The sequence below is a fragment of the Delphinus delphis genome, chromosome 7 (genome assembly GCF_949987515.2).
Source record: "Delphinus delphis chromosome 7, mDelDel1.2, whole genome shotgun sequence".
Lineage (NCBI taxonomy): Eukaryota > Metazoa > Chordata > Mammalia > Artiodactyla > Delphinidae > Delphinus > Delphinus delphis.
This window is the reverse complement of record NC_082689.1, coordinates 44,365,753-44,380,292: the sequence shown is the minus strand read 5'-3', so window position 1 is coordinate 44,380,292 and position 14,540 is coordinate 44,365,753. Positions and strand designations below refer to the sequence as shown.

At 36.8% G+C, this 14,540-nt stretch overlaps 1 protein-coding gene across 6 annotated transcripts in view; it reads left to right on the top strand.

The window, feature by feature from the left end:
• Positions 1–5,523, top strand: part of PMS1 (PMS1 homolog 1, mismatch repair system component) — a 98,251-nt gene extending 92,728 nt beyond the window's left edge. For 5 of the 6 annotated variants that reach the window (XM_060016434.1, XM_060016437.1, XM_060016433.1 and 2 more), the window contains 2 exons: positions 641–801; positions 5,172–5,523. In XM_060016434.1, coding sequence (XP_059872417.1) covers positions 641–801; positions 5,172–5,336 — 326 coding nt within the window. In that variant the 3' untranslated portion in view covers positions 5,337–5,523. Of the gene's footprint in view, positions 1–640; positions 802–5,171 lie in introns of those variants that run through there. The other variant, XM_069540846.1, reaches the window with a different exon arrangement.
• The last annotated feature ends 9,017 nt before the right edge of the window (positions 5,524–14,540 follow it).

Here is a 14,540-nt window from a genome sequence, read left to right as displayed (position 1 = left end):
TTATTCTAGTAAAATAAACATTAGTATTTCATTTCCTCCAATTGCTAATATATTAATAAGTTACTATAGTGGTAGTCATTTTGTAGTTTATATGTGTGTTTATCAACACTTTGTACACCTTAAACGTACACGGTGTTATATGTCAAATATATCTCAATAAAGCTGGAAGAAAATAAGTTACTATGTGAGTATTTTTATAATAACCTGTTAAGTTAAACTAATCATAGAAATAATTCAGGTTTTTAGATATTAAACCAGTAGGATAGAATTTGAACAGCAGCAGTTGTTAAAACATTTAAACCAGTTTTATTTTAATAAATAATAATGGGGCTCCATTTTCTCTCCAAAGTAAGAAATATTCTAAATAAATGTAGGGAACAGAACAACAGTAACTGAGATTAAATTAAATGATGTAAAGCACATGTGGTTTTTTCGAGCACTTACGACTTAATGTGAAATCCTATGCGAAATTATTATTTGTTCTTCAACTAAGGAACAAAACTTTTTCCTGACTCTATTAAATTCTAATGAAGGTTAACTAAATACTCTAACAGTGATTTTGTTTTTAATAGACATTTTCTGGAATATAGTTTAAACAAAACTAACTATATATGTGGTTTTATTTATTTTTTTCCTTTAGGAGTTTCCATTGCTGAAAACTACTTGGAAATAGAAGGAATGGCTAATTGTCTTCCATTCTATGGAGTGATGGATTTAAAAGAAATTCTTAACGCTATATTAAACAAAAATGCAAAGGAAGTTTATGAATGTAGACCTCGCAAAGTGATAAGTTATTTAGAGGTATGCATTATTAGCTTATGTAGATTGTCCTGGTTTTAAGATACTTAACTTTTCCTTAATAAAATAGTAAATGGTTTCAAAATAGTAAAGTTTCTATAAGGCTTATTATCTGTTTGCAAGAGGAAATACTATTTAAAAAAAAAAAACTCCATTAAAAGTTTCACATCATGGACTGGGTGTGGTAAACTCTATCATGGATCCTTACTATAACATTATTTCTTGAATACATATTGAGGAAGAGCCTTATGCATGAGACACTTTGTGAAGTTTTTTGTTTTGTTTTGTTTTGTTTAGAAGGGATTCAAAATTGCTCCACCTTGATACCAAACACTTGTCTAAAAAGAACTGTAATGTGATTTTAAGCCCTGATCTCTTCAAGAGCAAAAGAGGGGAGGGGGAATGAAAAATGTAGATTATTGAATAAATGGAAATTTTCATTTTCTAGCAGTATCTACCACAAATGAGAAGTAAAAGTGGATTAAAAAATAAATTCAAAAGTAATAGAGGATGGAGGCAGGTTATAAAGTTTTAAATGTCCAAGTGTTGGGCATTTGATGGTAAAACAATAGTGATTGTCTCTGTATTGAGGTTCTGTCCCTCAAGGTTGACTCGTGTTATTTTGAACTTAATAATAAAGTTTATTTTCTTCCTTTTAAAAAATGAGTCATTTTTGTTTAGACTGTGATCATGGTGGGCCGTGAATTCTGAGGGTCAGATTTCCTCAACAGGAAAGTCCATTCTTTACCCTTCCTGAAGATTATAGTCAGTAGCATTCTGTGAATACTTCAAGAGGTTTGTCCTATGGAACTTGCCAAGCTATTGTGGAGGCAATTCAACACTGATGGTTTCTAGGGACCTGGAACTTTTCTTGTGAAGGAGTTGGTATAAACTAAATAAAGGTTGAGGGAGTTGTGGGTAGTGTTTTGTGTATCGAAGAACAACATGGGAAGAAGTAAGATTTCAGAAATAAGAGGAAAAAATGGTTGGGATTAGTTACAAATACTTTTACTAATACTGTACCTCTCATTATGTTAAGGCAATAGTGGATGTGATTCTTAGGGAGAATAGTCTAAGGAAAAAAGAGAACTTCTGTCAGAACCATAGTTATGCTTCCATTGACGGTCAAGCTGAATAAGATGAATCGAAGATAACGATAGAAGAGTAAAAAAAGAATCAAGGGAGGAGTGGATATACAAATCAAGGGAGGAGTGGATATACAAGTCAAGGGAGGAAAGAAACTTAAAAATAAGTAGTATCACATTCTCTATAGGGTATAGTTGCTAGAAGAACAGCAGGTGTGGCTGCTAGATGGCAGTTATATCCTACAAGAGAGCCATAACGGAAAAGTAGTAGTGATAGTGAAAGAGTGGGAGCAGTGGTGAAAAGTGTAGGCAGCAAGTTACATGGTGGTGAAGGGACAAAAAGAGAACATATTTGTATTGAATTCATTGAAAAAGTCTTAACAGTAAAAGATTGAAGAGCAGATGTTCCAGAAGAGGCAGGAAGGGAGATGAGTTAACAATATAAGCTTTAGAAAGGTGAAACCATTCTCTGAATAAAGAGCAGACGAGGGGAGAGCTTTAAAGTGAAAGTAAGAATATTTTGAGGTAAACTTGAGAGAAGTCATGTATGATATATGTAGTAATGAAATAGGAGAGGTTATCTGCTGAGAGTGAAGAGGCTGGGGAGGCACTTGAGGATTTGAGTATATTGGAAACGATGTGAAAATAAGAGCTGCAGGTACTTCAAGAGAAGGTTGATTAGAGAAGAATAGGATATTCAAATGACATTAAAGGCTCATAAGAGCCAATACTGGTATTGGATCCAGCCAGCGAGTTTTGTGATTCTCCAACAATGCTCGGTAGAATTTATCCAAGGGTAAGGATTAGCAAGAGGAATATGGTGTAAGAAAAAAAGGGTGAGTAACGAAATTTGAACACATATTATATATAAGAAACTGTTTAATCCTAGAGGGATATAAAGATGAATTAGATTCTAGTAAGAACCTGCCCTTAGATTCTAGTTGGAATCTAGAGGGAATGCAGGAAGCGAAGCTAGAGATAGTATCTTTAATGCCTCACTAACTATTCACACCTGAAGTACGGAAAGATGACAGAAGGGTGCTTGTGGGCCAGGAGAATTAGGAAGGATTGAGGAGATTAAAGGTCAAAGTGAAGAAGAAGAATAGATTTAGTTGGAATAAAGGAAGTAGGATGATCTGAAAGATAATGGGAGAGAGTATGTGGTTAGAATAATGTTAGCATTCAGGATCTTTGAAGTAAAACAATTTTTGAAAAAAATAAATCTTAAAACAAGCCAACTTCACTAATGCTATTTTACCCCCAAACTGTCAGTCTTCCCTAACTCAGAAAATAGCACTACCATACCAAAAATTATCCTTGATTCTGCATCCTTCATAACCAGTCCATCAGCAAGTCTTGACTTTACCTCCAACTCATGTCAGGAGTCTTTTATAACTCCCTCCATCTCCACTACTATCTCCCTAGTCAAAAACTCACCAGAGATTGCATTGAATCCATAGATTGCCTTGAGTAGTATGTTCATTTTAACTATTCTTTCAATCCAAGAACATGGTATATCTTTCTATCTGTTTGTGTCATCTTCAGTTTCTTAGATTAGTGTCATAGTTTTCCAAGTACAGGTAGGTGTACTCCTAGGTAGGTGTACTCCTAGGTATTTTACTCTTTTTGATGCAATGGTAAATGGGGTTATGTCCTTAATTTCTCTTTCTGATAGTGTATAGAAATGCAACAGATTTCTGTATATTAATTTTGTATTCTGCAAATTTGCTGAATTCATGATGAGCTCTAGTAGTTTTCTGGTGGCATCTTTAGAATTTTCTATGTATAGCATCATGTCATCTGCAAACAGTGAAAGTTTTACTTCTTCCTTTCCAATTTGGATTCCTTTTATTATTTTTCTTATCTGATTGCTGTGGCTACAACTTTCAATACTGTGTTGAATAAAAATGGTGAGAGTGGGCAACCTTGTCTTGTTCCTGATGGTAGAGGAAATGCTTTCAGCTTTTCACCATTGAGTATGATGTTGGCTGTGGGTTTGTCATAAATGGGCTTTATTACGTTGATATATGTTCCCTCTGTGCCTACTTTCTAGAGAGTTTTTATCATAAATGGATGTTGAATTTTGTCAAGAGTTTTTTCTGCATCTGTTGAGGTTATCATATGGTATATATTCAATGGAACACTACTCAGCCATAAAAAAGAAGGAAAATTTGCAACAACATGGGTGGGCTTGGAGGGTATTATGCTAAGTGAAATAAGTCAGACAGAGAGAGACAAATACTGTATGATATTACTTATAAGTGGAATCTAAAAAATACAACAAACCAGTGAATATAATAACAAAAAAGAAACAGTCTCATAGATATAAAGAACAATTGAGTGGTTACCAGTGGGGAGAGGTAATATAGAGGCAATATAGGAGTAGGGGATTAATGATTAGCTTATAAAATAAGCTACGAGGATATACTGTACAACACAGGGAATATAGCCAGGTTTTATAGTAACTGTAAATGAAGCGTAACCTTTAAAAATTATGAATACTATATTGTACACCTGTAACTTACATAATATTGTATGTTACACTCAATAAAATATATATATAATTAATTAATTTTTAAAAACAGCTCTCACCAGGACTGCAGTGATTGCCTGCAAGACTCCTGCTTCTCTTCTTGACCTGCCTCAAGCCATACTGCACAAAGTAGCCAGACTGATTGTTTTAAAATGTGAAACGAATGTCAGGCTTTTGCTTAAAAACCCTCTGGTTACTTCCCTGTGCATTCAGATTAATACCCAAATTGCTTACCCTGTCCCAAAGTGTGATTGGGCCCCTGCCTAACTCCTTTTCTTGTTCATCTCTTCACTTTAGTAACTCTGCTGCTCCCACACTGACCATTCAGTTCTTTCTGTTCCCTCTGTCTGAAATGCTTTTCTTTCCCCATCATCTTTGCATCATAGTTCCTTAAATTGAAGCTTAATTGTCACCTGGAGGAAGCTTTTCCTAATCACACAATCACTCTCTATCACGTTGCCCAGTTTAATTTCGTGCACTATTAGTCGCTGAAATTGTCTTTGTATTTTTATCTTTCTGCTTCTCTGCACTAGAATGTCAGTTTTAGAAGAGTAAGGATCTTGTTTGTCTTGTTCTCTGCTGTATTCCTAGAACCTACAGCAGTGACTAGCACATAATTGGTGTTTAATAAATATTTGTTGAGTGAGTAAATAATAAAAGAATATAATCAATTTTCTGTCTTCCTCCTTGCCAGTAAAAACCTGTTTTCTGCTTCAGGGTATATCACAGTAAAATGTATGGCTTTCTCTCCACAGGGAGAAGCAGTGCGTCTGTCTAGACAGTTACCCATGTACTTATCAAAAGAGGACATCCAGGATATTATCTGCAGAATGAAGCAACAATTTGGAAATGAAATTAAAGGCTGTGTTCATGGTCGCCCATTTTTTCATCATTTAACCCATCTCCCAGAAGCTACATGATTAAATATGTTTAAGAAAATTTGTTACTATTGAAATCGATATGGTCATAAAATAATATGAGTTGGGTTTCAAACTGTCTTTGTACTATCATGTGTCAGATGGTTGTTTTATAAGTAAGGATTCACTGGCCTATTTGTATACTGAAAAAATTTTCCAAAACTGTAAAAATCTTAAATAAACTAATATAGACTATTCATTTTATTCTCAAGAACCAGCCTTCATAATAATTATTGGTTGTAAACTCCAAATAGAAAAATACTTACTATTCTTGGGTGGTTGATTTGCTAGGTTCTATGGATCTAATTGTATCCTCCAGACTTGTACATTGAAGTGCTAGCCCCCAGTGTGATGGTATTTGGAGATGGGCCTTTTGGAGAGGTAATTTGGTTTAGATGAAGTCATAAGGTGGTGCCCTCATGGTGGGATTAGTGCCCTTATAAGAAGAAATAACAGAGAGTTTGCCCATTCTCTCTTCTCCTCCCACCCCCCATCCCCACCACCACCACCACTCCACCCCAGCTGCCATGTGAGGACAGAGAGAAAAAGTGGCCCTCTGTAATCCAGGAATAGAGCTCTCACCAGAAACCAACCATGTCAGCCCCTTGACCTTGGACTTCTAGCCTCTGGAACTATGAAAAAATGTCTGTTGTGCTTTTAAGCCACGAGTCTATAGTATTTTGTTATGGCAGCCTGACCTAATATAATGGGTCAGTCCTGTGCAGGGAGAATCACAGACTCAGCTGGTATATATGGCAGAAGTTATCAATCTTGTGTAAAGTAGGATTGAGAGGGAGTGGGGAAAAAGTAAGAAAATGAAATTCAGAGAAAGAAGATAAAACATAGCTTCAAAACCCTGCTATTTACCTCTATTTGGGAGTAACAGTTGAGAAGTTGCTGTCTCTTATATGGAAATTATTGGGCTCTGGGATTAAAATTTGTCAGAACATAGGAAGATACAGATTTTTAACAAAATTTAGATTGTTCATTGTGCATGTGTCCTTTCAAAAACCAGATCCCAAGATGTTAAAAAATTATAAAAAAATTTAATAAAAAACAGATCCCACAAGTGCACCAAAGTACTTAATTTACAAAAAGTTGAAACATGATTTTTAGTGAATATATTTGTTATATAAAATAATATACAGGATACAGTGTCCCCACGTTCACACCACCTGTAGTTTTCAAGGAGAATTTTAAAATTCTTAAGACACTTGTGTTAAGAGGTACAAATAGTGATAATTTATACCAGTAGCCAGGACTTTTTTCCTAACATTGTCCTGTTTCCAACAACCCAAATACTAGAGGTTTTTTTCCCATTATTCCCTTTAATAACTTGGGGCCCCTCTCTGGAAGACCTTTCTGGGAGTAATCCTTTTTAATTTACTGGGTAAATTGAGGAAAGAGAAGTTCAGAGAGATACTGAGAAAGACAAAATTTGCATCATCCTTTGTACCAATCCTAAGCAAAATTTTGGAGTCATTTTCCAGCTGACGTAATCTATTAAGAGGTCCTACAATGGCTTCTTAGATGAATAAACTCATTTTGCGTTTTCTTTCCAGTCCTGGATTCTATCAGGTCAAGGTAGTAATTATGACAGCAGGTATTTATCACTCGTTCACTAGATCCACTGTGTACTTACCTTGTATGATCTCATTAATGTTCACATCAGATTTAGGATTGTAGGTACTATTGAGTCTCCAATCCCAGAGCTCGTGTTCCTTACCACGTTCATTGCTTGCCATGAGAAGCAGGCCCTATTCGTTAGAGTCTACGGAAGTATTTGGGAAAAGAAGAAATTATAAAGCAGCCCCTGATGCCACTCTAAGCAATGCTAGATCAACTTTGAGCTGCAATTTACTGAGTCTGGTGGGCAGGATCGGGGCCAGTTCTGCTGAGGCCCCGCCTCCTGGCTCCCGAAGAGGGCGCGGAAGTCCCGCCCCCACGCACCACCCTCTCCATCCCCCATAGGCCCTGAGGACAGCAGCGGCGGCGGCAGCCGCAGTAGCAGCATTGGCAGCAGTAGGTGCTGCCGTCGCCGACCACGGGACAAAATGGCTGGAGGAGGCGGAAGTGTCTGCGAAGCCCTGGCTCCTAGGATGGAGGTAACGGCCGCTGCAGTTTGGGAAGCTGATGGTGGGGATTAAGGGCGATGCGAGGAGATCTGGAGGGAAAGGAAAGCCTCCCAAATTGCCCATTTTTCTCGCTAGGTTACGGCTTGGCCGGGAAGAGGGAGGATTCTTAAGGTTTGATCCTCCCAAAGTGTTCTTGAGACCCAAGGGCTTTGCTTAGCATTCCACCCTCGGCCATAGGACAGGGGTGACGCCGAACCCATGCGGTGGTGAGGCCTGAAGGCCCCTTTGGATGGACCTTTCACCTTGTGTGGTCCCGCCATGTGTGGTCTCGCAGTGCCTACGAGGTTTCAAATATTTAACGTACTGAAAAGTGTTAGACCTGAATTCAGGTGGATAGATTTTTGATGTTATTTTCATTGGCTGTTTGATTCTGGATGATCTTATCCACATTTTGTGGCTTCAGACTGCAGGAATTATAGGCCATTCCACTGCAGCCTATGTTTCTTAACTAAGAATGTAAATATGATCTATTTATTGGAGACCCAAGGTGACTCACTAACTTAAAAACCGACGTTGCCAAGCAAATTAAAAATACCAATAATGATATTAAGGTATTTAAGTGAACTAGACTTGTTCTTGAAATCAATTCTATATTAATTTTGGCAAACCAGTGTTCTTGGATTCATAATTGCTAAAAAGAATCTTTGAGGTGATATAATCCAAACAATTTTACAGATGAGAAAATAGAACCCAGAATACTTAACTGTGAGTTGCCTGAGTACCCACAGCTGATCTAGTACTTTACCAGTTCCACTTCAAATGTTGATATTACCATAAACAAAACAAAGAAGGGTAAGTACTGAAAGAAAAATCATACATTTTATTGCAGAACCAAATAAAAAGTGACTCAAGATTGTCAGTTACTTCTTTTCATAAACATGAATAATTAAGTGACCTATTAATTTATTCTAGATCTTTTGGTTGATCTCACCCAAGCTTTAAACATTTTTTTTGTGTGTGTGTGTGATATGCGGGCCTTTCACCGCTGTGGCCTCTCCCGTTGCGGAGCACAGGCTCCAGACGCGCAGGCTCAGCGGCCATGGCTCATGGGCCCAGCTGCTCCGCAGCATGTGGGATCTTCCCGGACCGGGGCACGAACCCGTGTCCCCTGCATCGGCAGGCGGACTCTCAACCACTGCGCCACCAGGGAAGCCCTAAACATTTTTAATCTTCAAAACCTTCATTGTTTTCAGTAATCCTAACAACACAGTACTGAGCACTCTCCACTTCTGCCTTGAGATTGTTTTCTCTGCTGGCTTTTTTTTTTTTAATGTCTATTCAGGTATTTTGCTCGTTTTTGTTTTTATTTATTTATATTTTATTTATTTAATTTTGGCTGTGTTGGGTCTTCATTGCTTCACATGGACTTTCTCTAGTTTCAGCGACTCTTTATTGTGGTGTGCAGGCTTCTCATTGTGGTGGCTTCTCTTGTTGTGGAGCACGGGCTCTAGGTGCGCAGGCTTCAGCAGTTGTGGCACGTGGGCTCAGTTGTTGTGGCTCACAGGCTCTAGAGCACAGGCTCAGTAGTTGTGGCACACGGGCTTAGTTGCTCTGCGGCATGTGGGATCTTCCTGGACCAGGGCTCGAACCTGTGTCCCCTAGATTGGCAGGCAGATTCTTAACCACTGCACCACCAGGGAAGCCCTACTTGCTTATTTTTTTAATCACACTTTTTAATTCCTCCTTAAGCGACTGCAAATTAATGTAAAACTTTTTCTAGTTTTTAAACTCCTGTTTCAGTAGTTTTCAACTTTGAGCCACAGTAGAACCACTGCCCTATCCTATATCAAATTTCCCCTAACAATCTCAAGTCCATTTCATTTAGCCCATATTTTTTCATCTCTGCAATGAAGATGCTGAACCTGACCCTGAAGTGCACAGTTATTTCTAACATTCTGTAATTTTGTTTTTTCCTATTGTGTCATGAATATTCATTAGCAGGACCTGGAATGACCTATTTTCAGTTAATTATCACTGTATTACTATTGACCGTACTTAACTACTTCTGAAGAGGTCCATTTTTCCCCATAAAATCTTTTAAACTAATCAGTGGGGGGTGGGGAGTAGATTTCTTCCACCCTACTCAAATGGGACTCAGAATCACTATAACTCCCTCATCTCTATTTTAGTTGTATATTCATTTCTTTGTTTATTCAGTGACATTTATTGAGTGCCACACTCAGCGCTGAACACAATACAGAGAAAAGACATTCCTTGCCCTCCAGTTGAGAAAAATTATTGCAATGTAATATAAGTGTTATGAGACTATGTATCAATAGTATGTAGTACAGAAGTGTAGAGGGCCACCCACTGCCTTTGAGAAACCTATGGAAGAAGCTAGCAAGTTGAATCTTAAGGTTAAGGATTATCCAGGAGGAGAAAGAAAAGAAAGGTATTTCAGGCAGGAGGAATAGCATGTGCCAGTGCCTTGGTGAGTGCAAGGAATTCTACATTGCTGTATCTTGAGAAGTAAATGGAGATTGGAGTAGAATGATAGGCAGTACCTTGATCATAAAGGGTCTCATAGGCCTCTAAGTATTTTGTAGATTTTATCCCAAGGACTGTGGGAAGCCAATAAAGTTTTTCAGCAGGGAAGTACACATTAAGGTTTAGAGAATACTTTAGCCAAGTTAAAAGCAGATAAAGAAAGCAGGCTACTTGAGAATTCAGACAATGTGAGTGATCCAAACAAAAAGAGATAATTGACTCTGTGGTGACAAATAGAGAAAGTCTATTTGATAGTTATTGAGGCCCTCATAGCCTTGTGGTGGTCTTCAGTTTAGATTCTCTAGGATAATGCCATAATAGAATTAAAGTAGAAAATGAGGTCTCTCTCCATTTGGCTAATTTGTGGTGATAATAGATTACTGGAAGAATGTAGAGTCATTTGCCTTTCTTGTCTACATAAGAAGTCAGTATAATTTCGGCTAATCCTTTTGTGTTCCTTACTCAAATTCAGTATCTTTTAAAAAAATTGTTAAATCCGGTGCTTAAATTTTAATCTAGGCTTGTATAAGTGCCATTTGGAAACCAACCTAAAGTTTCTAGTTATACCTTAAATGAAATAGTTTTATCTATAAAGGACTTAAATATTCATATGTAATTTTCTAGATAACATGACAGATACTTAACAAGATAAAGTAATGGCTGGAAAATTTTAAATTATCTTTAATGTTGAACTTATTTGATTTTTAAGAACTTTCTCATAGGCATTTTAATTATGTTTTGTAATTTAGATCATAGAAATGAATGATGAATTAAGAAGAACAGGCAAGAAACTGTGAATGGATTGAACGTATTTTTGGAAGAAAATGGTATGTTTTCAAAAGTTAACTTTATTTCTTTAAAAAGAACATTTTTGTTTCTAAATTTGCTTTCGTTTTATCTATGACAAAACTATGATGCTATCCTGCCTAAAAAAATATTTTAAGTATTTCGCTAATAATAAGAGTGAAAATTTTTTCCATGTGTCTTTACGTGTAAATAACTACATGTGTATAATGTACTTATTATCTATTTCAGAGTCCTTTGCACTTTTTTTGGTCTTTTCTTCTTAGCTTCCCTAGTCATATAAAAAACTCATAAATCAAAAATTTTCCCCCATACATAGTGAGATCCTTGATGTCCCAGATAAAAGCAAGATTAAAACACAAACCTTCACACATGTGGTTTCTAACTTGTCAAAGATTTTATAGGAGCAATCAAGTTTTAGCTATTTTTTCCATTTAAAACCCAAATGAAATATACAATCCTTCTCTGTCCCCAAAGGTGAAGAAGAGTACCTCATGTTTCCTAGGTTTCTTCAGATGACAAGTTTGAGGCTACTTTGTGTATACTAGTACAGTCATCCCTCAGTATCCACAGGTTCCACATCTGCAGACTCAATCAAGCATGGATCAAAAATATTCGGGAAAAAAAATTCCAGAAAGTTCCAAAAAGCAAAATTTGAATTTGCCATACACCAGCAACGATTTACATAGCATTTACATTGTACTTCCAACTATTACAAAGTATTTACATGGTATTAGATATTATAAGTAATCTAGAGTTGATCTAAAATATACAGGAAGATCTGTATAGTTTATATGCAAATACTATGCCATTTTTTGTAAGGGACTTGAGCATCTTCTTGGATTTTGGGATCTGTGGGGAGTCCTGGAAATAATCCCCCATGGATACCGAGGGATGACTATATATGAGTATGGCCTAAGTCAGCACTTCTCAAATTTTAATGTGCATATGAATCTCCTAGGCATCTTATTAAAGTACATGTCTGATTGAGTAGGTCTGGGGTAGGGTCTAATAGTCTGCATTTCTGACAAGTTCCCAGGTGCTGCTGGTTCAGGAACCATACTTGGGTTAAGAAGAGTGCACATAATTTTTGGCCAAATGCTAGATTCTTGCAATAGAATACAGGTATGTTTTTAATCCAAACATGCTGCAAGTCAAATAATCAGAATTGAGTGTGTTAATGGCTCTCCATTCTTGTTGGGAAGACAGATTTAGGATGTCTTTTGGAACATCATTCTTTATAAAGTTGTCCAGTTGTCCCTTGGTATCCATGGGGCAGGGGGTGGTGCGGGGGGGATACCAAAATCCATGGATGCTCAAGTCCCATAGTGGGCCCTCTGTTTCTATATATGTGGAACCTGCTAATACTAAGGTATGTTTATTGAAAAAAAGTCCCAAAAAAGTGGGCCTGCACAATTCAAACCTATGTTGTTCAAGGGTCAACTATATTCTCAAAATATTGGTTTCAAAGTGACCACCATCAACTGTTCCCTTCTTGTACACACAAGACATCCCCTCATTAAGAGGTGGAGTCCACTCCTCCATTTCCTTGAATCTGGGCTAGTTTTTGATTACTTTGATCATTAATTAGATTATAACAGAAGTGAGGCTATATGCCTTCCAAGGCGAAGTCATAGACGCCTTGCAACTTTCCTCCTGGCTCTCTTGAACCTTTCTCTGGGAAGGTCAGTCACCTCATAAGAAGTCAGCCTACCCTGAGTCTGCCATTATGTAAAAAAGTACAAGATAGCCAGGTGAAGAGGCCGTGTGGAGAAAGAAATGCCTGACTAATGGGTTTCTAGTTGTTCAGCCATCCTAGCTCAGGTGCCAGATGTTGAGTGGGACTCCTTTAGACAACTCTAGCCTCAGCTGCCATCTTATTATTTGAGGTACCCCAAGTGAGAACTGCCCAGCTGAGCTCATCAACCCCCAGAACCATGAAAGATAAATTGTCAAACCACAAAGTTTTGAGGTTTTTTATGCAGAGGTAGATAAACAGAACATTTATGTTATGCCAACTTGAGTGTTATTACCGAAATGTCATGTTGATCTTGCAGAGAATGATCAGTGTAGAGGTTGCAGATTCATCTGAAATTTTCACATAAATAATATTGCAGTCTAGGTTTTTTATTATAAATTTACTCATGTAATGTCTAGCATCTTATTTCCATTAAAATGTTCTAGTATTAAATAACATATTTGAGTCATGTTTTATGATCATGCCTTTGAGATTAGGGATAATATTGATTTAGAGGATTGTTTATTTATAGATCTGATTTTCAGCTCTTCCACATAATCACTAGAATTTTCTATTCTCACCAGTCGATACTGTCACCTATCCATGGGATCAAACTATGAGTGAGAAATAGATTAATGTTCTTTACTGAATATTAACTTTTCTTGTATCTTAGATTCATGCCATGATTTGTCTAGATATTGTTCCCCACAATAGCTTCTTAAGGGGGCTTTATTTCTTTCATAAAAAATGATTTTAGTGACATGTAAAAACACATTCATTCACTCAGCTTTTACCAGACATCTATCAGAAACACCCTGGGAAACTCAATACACAGGGATTCAAAATTAAATAAAAACATAATCTCCTCCTCAGGAACATGTAGTCAGTTAAAAGAATAGTCCACACATAACTCTGTTAGAATCAATGCTAAATGAAAGGAATGAAAATGCAGGCGTGGTTCAGAATAAAGAAAAATCACAACAGCAAGGGTGATCAGCTTCATGAAGAAAATTGCAGTTGAGCTGGGATGTGGGGAAGTTTTCTTGTTTGCATGGTTTTTTTTTCACATTTCCTATGTTACATGAAATATTTTTATATTCTTTCATCACAGGTTATGTTATGTTAAGTGTACTTTAAAATTTTTTAAATTTAATTTATTTAAACTAAAGAAAAAGTTCATACATATCTTCAATCCCCAGTCCCTTGCCTCTTGCAACAACCATTGGTTCTCTGTGTCCATGGGCTTGGTTTTTTGTTTTAAGATTACACATATAAGAAACATCATATGTTATTTGTCTTTCTCTGTCTGATTTATTTCACTTAACATAATGTTCTCCATGTCCATCCATGGTTGTCTCAAATAGCAAGATTTCATTCTTCTTTATGGCTGAATAATACTCCATTGTATTTATATATACCACATCTTCTTTATCCATTCATCCATTGATGGACACTTAGATTGTTTCCATATCTTGGCTATTGTAAATAATGCTGCAATGAACATAGGAGTACATGTATCTTTTCGAATTAGTGTTTTCATTTTCTTCATGTAAATACCCAGAAGTAGAATTGCTAGATCACATGGTAATTCTAGTTTTAATTTTTTGAGAAACCTTCTTATGGTTTTCCACAGCAGCTGTATCAGTTAACATTCTCACCAACAATGCACAAGGATTCCCTTTTCTCCACATTCTTGCCAACACTTGCTATTTCTTTTTGTCTTTTTGGTAATAGCCATTTTAACAAGTGTGAGGTGACATCTCATTGTGGTTTTGACTTGCATTTACCTGATGGTTAATGACATAGATCATCTTTTCATGTACCTGTTGGCCATCTCTATGTCTTCTTTGGAAAAACGTCCATTCAGATCTTCTGCCCATTTTTTAATTTTAATTTTTCTTGAATTGGGATATAGTTGTTTCACAGCGTTGTGCTAGTTTCTGCTGTACAGCGAAGTGAATCAGCTATATGTATACATATATCCCCTCTTTTTTGGATTTCCTTCCCATTTAGGTCACTACAAAGCACTGAGTAGAATTCCCT